The sequence below is a fragment of the Diuraphis noxia genome, unplaced genomic scaffold, assembly GCF_037042655.1.
Source record: "Diuraphis noxia isolate RWA-SAM2 unplaced genomic scaffold, SU_Dnox_SAM2 contig0003, whole genome shotgun sequence".
NCBI lineage: Eukaryota > Metazoa > Arthropoda > Insecta > Hemiptera > Aphididae > Diuraphis > Diuraphis noxia.
The window spans coordinates 42,348,258-42,357,510 of NW_028301713.1; the positions used below are offsets into that span (position 1 = coordinate 42,348,258).

The following is a 9,253-nucleotide window of genomic DNA, read 5'->3' on the forward strand; positions in this document are numbered from 1 at the left end:
GAAAGCACGTGTGCGATGTGCTTGAAAATTTTATAAACTCATGGAATATAAACAAATGTTTACAAAATATCATGGCCAAATATATTTACTATTATTAGCCATGTAAAATCACAGAAAGTAATATAATTAATATTATATATAATATGTACCTATATACTAAAAAAAGAAATTAGTTTTGTTTTATTTGTTTAAAATATGTGTCATGGGATATCATTGATGGTCGTCATTCGTATGAACTATGAATCCGTAGGGTATATATATATGGTAATCGGAAAAAAAATCCCCAGACTACAATATTACTCACAACCTCATTCACAAATATTTTTTAAACGATAATTTTGGTATCTATAATTAGTAATTACCACATTCAGAGCCGTATTTAGGGGGGAGCTACAGGGTGCTGTTGCCCCGGGCGGCTGAGTAGGAGGGGGGGGGGCTAATTTTTTTATAATTTAAATTTGTGTTTTGTATAATGATTAATGAGGCGTATTTTTTTGTTGCCTCTTGGTGTCAAATTCCTAAATACGGCCCTGACCACATTATTAATATTTAATTACAAATACGTATATTATATTATATTATACTATATTATTATATTATATCATTCAATAAATTAATATAGTTGTTAGAAAAACAAAGTTTTTATTAAAAAATTATATTTTTAAATATTTTTTATCCTTATAATTTTAACTAAAAATATCTATAAAAATACCGAGTACCTAGTATGTCCCATAGAGTATTTTAGATTTTTTTCAAACACTTATGAGAAACCTTGTTTTAAATTTGCAATACTTGGCTATAGAAATTGAAAATTTTTTGCATTCTTAGAAAATGTTTGTAATTTTTGGTATTAATTATTTTTGTTTTCCGTTATAATTACATTTGAAAATGTCAACAGTTTTTTGTCTAATATATAAAGTCATAATCATAACGTATTAACGCTTGATTTATAAATAGCTCTAAAATATTTAAAATATTTTGAAAATGTTATCATACATTATAGAAAACATCATAATATGATTATATTATAAACATTTGTTGAAAATTTCAAAAAACTACAAAAAATTATATTATTATATGTTTTTACTGTGAATAGGTGCCTGATTATTGTTTGATAATATTATTAGTTTATTATTAATTTTATTATTATTATCTATATTTTGTATTATTGACGAATTAATTATTCGAAATATTTTTATATGCTATGTTATTACTGTGAGTAGGTGTTAATTAACGTTTAAAAATATATGTTCAACCATTTTTATGAGGTGTGAGTAATATTGTGGTCTGGGGATTTTTTTTTCTAGGGTTGGGGATCTTTTTTCCGCAATTATATATATATGTATATGTACATGATCTACTGATCTAGAGACAATGCATATTATAGGTGAAAGGTGAGCACCTCGAATCAAGATTTACCTTTATTCGTAATGAGCATTTATCGTATTGAGAGTAATGGCCGATGTTTCTCTTCACAGACAGTGGCGTACTTAGACTTTTTCATTTTCATATTATTCTTTTGAACTGTACACATACTTGTCTAAAATTTCTTTTACGTAAAGCGTCAGTTATTTTTCTATAGTTATCTGTTAATTTCATTTATTTTTGGTGGATATTCAGTTAAAAGTTCTTCAATACTCAATATTGTTCTTCAACTATATAGTTCAATTGTCCAACGTCCAACGTTTATGAAATGTTTCAGCCGTTTCAGGTTTTTCCATTTCTGAAGTTGTACGTTGTACAGAATGTACTGGTTATCTGTGTTTCTTGTTTATCAGAAACTTTTTTGTTGTAAATTAATATCATATACGATATACCTAATTGTTTTAATGCTTAATGTTCTGTTTTGTTATTGGTTCCATACATCGACCAATCAATATCTGACAACGTATGAATATTGACGATTTTAATGCAACGATTCACGTCTTATTTATACATATATATAATATATTATTCTTATATATAAGAATTTTTTTTAATGCTTAAGAATGATTTTCTGAAAAGTATTATTTTAACACTGCAAAAGTCTTTAAATATTTGATTTATTGCACATCTTTGTACTTCAAGTATTTCTAAGGATTTCAGTAAATTTTTATAATTATTATTTTTTTTTTATAAATAAGTGAATCAAAATTATATAATTTTGTTACTTCCAAGGCTTTTTAATCTGTTACATTAATTATCATTTAAGTATTTAAGTATAAAAATAGTATATAAATTACTAAAAAAAAACATTCAGTTTCTTACTAATTCTAGAAATACAAAAAATTTTAGTTATCAAAACAAAATACTCCGCATAATAACAGATGCTACCTGCCCCCTGGATTGTACGTAACAAAGCCTTGCCTAATGACTTGAAAATCCCTACTATCGATGAGCACATAAACGATATAGCAAACAGATTCTTTCTCTCACTATAACTTACACGAAAGTCCTCCAAAATTTCGTCGTCTGAAGAGAGGAAGACCCCATGGGCCACGACTGCAGAAAATAACATCTACCACTAATTACCGCAATATCGAATGCATCATGCCAGAAAATTACTAGCTTAAACCTACTACTTAATATTTAATATTTAATTATTATATCGCAATTATGTATGAAAGAAAAATTGTTAAAAAAAAAAACCGTAAAAATTTGTTGATATCATTAGGCTTAGATAAGTACCTATTATAGCAAGTAGCTAGGAATGCCTAATAATAATAATAAAAAAATAAATACAAAAATAATAATAACTATCAATATGTATAGCTAAATCACCTGACAAATAGTTATTGAAGCTATATCGGTAATATTGTAATAATATAATATTATTATTAATGATTACATTTTATTTTATTTCTAAGTTTATGAAAATGTATCATCAGACGTCACTTAGGGACAAAAACTGATGATGCAAATACCTAGAACTTTAAAAGTAATTTACAACGACTTGAAATATAATTATTGAGCGTATAAATTATATAATAAGAACAGTGTCGCGAACGCATCCGGGGCCCCCGGCCGTATTTGTGTCGAGGGGCCCCGATATTACTATATAAAAATATAATATTTCACTACTAATGTCTAATAAGCATTTTTTTATCATTTTTATTTAATAACATGTTTGGGGGCCCTTCTGAAGAAATGCATCCGGGGCCCATTAAGTACCAGGCCGACACTGAATAAGAATGTACTGAAACGTTTATAACTAAACTCCAAAGTTTAAATTAAACAATAAACAGAACTTAAAATTGAAAACGCTATGCCAATGTGTTAAGTGAAATCGTCATACATAAGTTAGGTCATGAGACTCATGACTATAGGGCTAGGAACTTCATGCACTTAAAACCTTAAAATATGCATGCATTTATGCCCTAAAGAATCAATAAATATGTTATTAAAATATGCATTTTAAAAAATTATATTATTTTGTAATAAACTAATAAATAATACTTATTTACATAAAAAAATAAGTTAGTAAAAATTAATAAATAATAATACATTAATACTAATAATACTATTTTTAGATATTATAACAGATATGATAATCTGAGATAATTATTTTCTTTTTTCAGATTTGTTTTCATCTCATGTTGAAAAATTAAAAACAAAAAGTAAATCGAATACATTTTTTTATATTTTTAGCAATAATTACCTTGAGCATTTCATTGGACTATAAAATATTTTTCTAAGTTGATAAATTTGAATGACCATCTGTAATCAGGCAAAATATTTTTATGCTTAGAAAAGGAACATTCCACGTATACGGAACTTATTGGCGCAAACTAAGAAAATGGTAGGTCAATACTGCTAATATCTGCACGCAATCCACTGATAAATTATTTTGTCTATTTAAAATATTCAATACCTTTTTGCATTTGATCTAATCCAACATTTTTCTAGTGTACCGATAAGTAACCATACAAATAGTATTATCGACGATAAAAACACAAAAACACAAACACTAATTTTAAAATATTTACATCCGGCGCATGAGATCTATTTAAAAATAGGTTTTTTTTTTATAAAAATTAAAAACGTCTTACTTTATATAAATAAATTGTTAAATATGCACTTATAAAATGAAAAATGGTCATATATGCAAAATATGGAACTATAAATTTTAAATATAAATTTGTATTGCTATGAAACAAATTTCTATATTACTTAGCTATGTTTTTAATGATTATTTAAAAACATGCAAACTCCTAGAAATCCCGAGCCCTAGTCATAACAAAATAAATCTATTTTGAGTGCAAGAAGCTAAGAGCCGTCACTAGGCAGCCCAAGAGGCAAGAAGGGCAAGAGTTAAGAAGTGCAAGCTCAGTGCTCACAACTCAACTCGCAGAGTCACAGTTCACAGGGACACAGGACCACAGCACGGCTATAGATAATTATCTATTGCCGTGGACCACAGTAGAGTTCACAGATATTCTAATTTCTAATTTCTTTCTATTCTATTATTCTATATTTCTGTGGCAAACTGGCAACTTACTGGCAAGAGTGAATCAGGTCGAACCATCATCAGTGTGACCGCGTACGCGAATAATCATGGATGAAAAGCATACGGCGAATCAGCTGTTGGCTTTCTCTTTTTACTTGATGCTGATCGTGACGTCAAGAAATTGCGTCGCAACTCGCAAATAGCAAGCTGCAGCAGGCCGTCTGAACTCTGAACACCAACACTGCACAACAATAACAAGCGACTGAGTGAATAACTCTGTCTTCTTCCTGTTGGGAAAATTTTCGATCTTAAATGGCCGTGTCTATAAACTTGTGTTTAAAACTTACCTTTACTAATGAACATAACGTACACGCGGGGACTTAGTGATTGGAGACACAGTATTAGCTGAAGCATTTAGTCATGTAACTATTACTTATAATTTTAAATTATATTTTAATATTAAACCAGTGTGATATTAATATTACGACACATTTTGTTAATTTTTAAAAAAAAACAAGTGCGTATTTTCGTTTTTTTTTGTTTAAATATTAAAACCGTTTTGCATTGTGTTAACAAATAAACGTGTTTGTTATTCAAAAAGTACTCGCGTAGTCGCGTATATATTTATATATTATATTTATATTTATTTGTTGAACCTATACAACCTATATACTACAGTAGTGGTTCACATATCAGTTGACAAATATGATCATTGAAATGAAGCCAGTGACCGTAAAAAAAGGAGACCAGATGAAACAGAATAAGTTGACTAAGGAAATTCTTGATGACCTCAGCTGGTTCGTATTTGTAACATTTAAACTATATTGGTGTTAACATCACATTTATTTATCCTCTTGTTATTTTTTTTCAGTCGGTTTATAATCAACGTTCCTGAGGTAGAACGACAAAACTTGATACGGATTTGTTTTCAAATCGAACTGGCACATTGGTTTTACATCGATTTTTATTGTGATGAACATAATTTAAAACCATATGGTATCAACCAATTTGCATTACTTATGTTCCGGGTAAAAATTAAATTATTTTTTAATCAAGACTAATTCTAAAATTATAATATGAAATAATATTTCATTCTAACAATATAATTAAAATAGATACCTTTCCATTGAAATTTAAAATAATATATACATTTCACTGTGTTTATGCTTGATAATACAATTTAAAGCCAAGTATACATTTTGAAATAATTTTAAGTAATGTAAATAGTTTGATTTTTGTATAGGATCATTAATTTATAATCATGTAAATATTATTGTAGTTCTTTTGATTAAAGTTCACCGTATCAATTATTTGTTTACAAATGGCATTATTAATGATGAATACAGAATACAGATACATGTACAAGCTATTTGCAGTTATCTATGATTATAATTATAGATTTTGATATGGCATACACTCACTTATACTTAAACTATAGGTTATGTTGATGATTTTAATACCGAACAAAAAGATAACTTTGCCTTAAATTATTAAAAAGTTGATAATAAATGTGAAAAACTTTTACAAAAATAGTAGATATCATTAACTTCTTACGAAATTCCCACTATTTTTGTAACATATTTCTAATCAGTTAATGGCAGCATAAATTTATAATTTTAGATCAGAACACATACCTATCTTTGATATCTTCACAGAAATAAGATAAACATAATGATGATGGTGTAAAATTCATAAATGTATAATATTTATCTTACAGTTTGATATTTTTGACTTAGATATTCTTATAAATGATAGTTTGTTCTTTGAAATTAATATTAACAATTTCAATTGTTTGAATTGTTACAATGCATAACATTTTATATTTTGCAATGAATGTGCTCTGAGCGAAGCTCTGATTCAATAGTTTATTATTTATAACTTTATAAGTATTTACTAAAAAGTATCTTGCTGATCAATGTAATTGAATTTGAAGATATATTTTTCTATGCTAAAGTGTAAACTAAAATGTGATGTTCACATTTTGTTTATGCTGGTTTTCAAAAATGAAATGTTACTATATTGTTATTTCTATGTTTTTTTAAATATTAGCTATTATTAAGTCACATATATAATATCTTTTTATTATATATTTTGTTTATAGAAGAATAACATACAGAAAAACACTAGGTAAAAAATAAATGTAGCAAAACTACAATAATAAGTTTTTATTTTGGTTAGAATTGATTTGATTATTAATTAACTATTTTTTTTTTAAATATTTTTGAAACCAATAAGTTCTATAATTAAATAGTAGAGAAAAAATATCTAGAAGTATGCCAATTAGTTGCATAATAAAACTGATAAATGTAAAAATATGTATTTCTAACTTTTTAATAAACATAAATGAAAATAATATTATATTATATAGGCTGGTCTTAAAGATAATTGAATTTTTAATTGATAAATTTAATTTTACTTGCAGCACATACCATTTTTGAGAAGTCGTGAGTCGCAGGTTTTGGATGTGCTTAAGGAATGGCGTGAATATAAAAGATCAGTACCAACATATGGTGCTATTCTACTAAATGAAGATATGACTCAAGTATTGTTGGTCCAAAGTTATTGGACCAAAACATCGTGGGGATTCCCAAAAGGCAAAGTGAATCAAGACGAGGATCCATTGAACTGTGCAGTTAGAGAAGTATAAATAATGATTTATAGAAAATGTCATATTGTTTCTTTTATTTAACAAGTTTAACATTTAAAGGTTTATGAAGAAATTGGTTATGATATTGGCAGTGTGATAAACAAGGATGATTACATTGAAACTGTGTTAAATGATCAGATCAATAGATTATACATAGTGCCTGGAGTCAGTATGAAAACAAAGTTTTCTCCTCAAACCCGGAATGAAATTGGATCAATTGAGTGGTTTGCGTTGGATAAATTGCCATCTAACCGTAGAGATCATATAGCTGCCAAGAGTTTAAATAAACATTCCTTTTACATGGTTTTACCATTTATCAGGTAATAATTTAATTTAGATTTATTACGCACTTTTTTATTTTAATAATTTTAACTCAAATTAAAATAAATAATTTCATTTTTCGTAATACAGACAGTTGAAGAGTTGGGTGGTTAAAAAAAGAATAAAAGAGAAGCCAAATGTTAAGTCACCCAAAAATTCTAAACAGCCTTCTAAGAATTCTAAATTGCCTCCGAAGAGTTCTAAATCTTTGGCTGAAAATCCTAAGTCAGTGGCACAAAAGAGTTCTAAATCATTGCTCGAGAATCCTAAATCGGTGCCTGTGAATCCTAAATTGCCGCCCAATACATTAGAATTAATTGATCCAGCAATCATTTTTACTCCAGATAGAAAAAAAGAAAATACAAGTTTTCTTGTAAGTATATTCTAATCAAAAAAGAAAAATAATTTTGTTAAATAAAAAACATTTTAGACTTCTCAGACGCAAGAATTTTTCGCCATGTTCCCGGAAAGATACAGTTCACCAAAATCTCATATTGTAGTGCCCCAACCAAGTACGCCTATACAGTTTCCTCCTCCTGCAACTAAATTAGCTGAACCCAATGCGATTTCGGTTAGTATACATTATGTTTATAAGTGTATAACAAATTTTGAATACTACATTTTATTGATTTTAGGAGGACAAACTTAAAGAATTCTTTGCCTTGTTCCCTCAATGTTTGGACGTCTCCAAACCCCCAGTTGTGCAAAAAGATACTGTTGCCACTGTTCAGGTGACTGAAAATAAAAGCAGAATCAGGAAAACAAGTCCCTGGCCAGAGTTTAAATTTAACACAGCTGAAATAATGAAATATTTTTAAATATCTTTGACTTTAACTCCTCGTCCCACCTATCAATCCACTAAAATGTCTTTGCTATTGGCAAGTTTTTAACAAAACAACATTTTTATTTTAAAATTCATTAAATATTTTTCTCCTTATCATTTCATTTAATAGTTTTTCTCAGTAAAACTAATTACATTATTTTCTTTTCTTTTCTATTTCTCAAAGTAAATATTATGAAATAATATTTATTTATACAATAGTATATAATAGCAGGTATAACTCATACAATTGTATGGTTGTATTAAATATATTTTTTGTTTATTTAAGTATTATTTGAAGTCCTTTCATATTATTGATCCAACTATTTTGTTTTGTATTCTTTTTCCGTAAAAGTAAATTCAAACAGTTTTTAAATGTACTTCTTGATTTATTGTCACTACTTAATTATTATTTTTTGATAAATTTGTTGTGAATCCAATAAACCAAATTAGTCATGCCCATATTATGTTTAACTTTATTGAGTAAAAAAATTAGTTATTAAATAGTTCATTGCTTAATTTGGGTTAAGACTTAAGATATAGTATGGTTGCCTATCAAGCTATTAGAAAAATGGTATACAACCTATAATTTGAATCCGAAAGTCACATGATCAGAGTTTAATGTTAAACTATTCAAACTGTAGAAGGCTATTGACTAATAAGTCTATAAACAATGACTGTTTTCATACATTTTTAGTATCTTTGACATTTTATAATGAAAATAATAGAATTATTTTGAAGGAATATTAACATTTATAAAGGTATAAATACTACAAGTAAAACATTGAGCCACCTTAATATAGAATGTATTCAATGTTTTTAATTGGTGAGTATTAAATTATGATTTATTAATGAGATTGTTACCATTTTGTAGATATAGGAACTATTATAATTAATTTTCTAGAATCAATCGACAATTATTTGGTAGCCATTGAAAAAAAACTATTCTTTTATTGCAATTATTTTGTATTCATTTATTATTTGTATAATGATATATCATAACATCACTACTGTATGCAAATAGAGTAACTAACATAAT

The 9,253-nt window shown here is 27.1% G+C and overlaps 1 protein-coding gene across 1 annotated transcript; it reads left to right on the forward strand.

Moving 5' to 3' along the window:
• Nucleotides 1-4,951: 4,951 nt before the first annotated feature.
• DCP2 (decapping mRNA 2) lies at nt 4,952-8,678 on the forward strand. The gene is made up of 7 exons (XM_015520423.2): nt 4,952-5,223; nt 5,298-5,454; nt 6,849-7,067; nt 7,134-7,393; nt 7,485-7,767; nt 7,825-7,965; nt 8,030-8,678. The coding sequence occupies exons 1-7, from the start codon at nt 5,132-5,134 to the stop codon at nt 8,210-8,212; spliced, it is 1,335 nt and encodes a 444-aa protein (XP_015375909.2). The 5' UTR covers nt 4,952-5,131; the 3' UTR covers nt 8,213-8,678.
• The last annotated feature ends 575 nt before the right edge of the window (nt 8,679-9,253 follow it).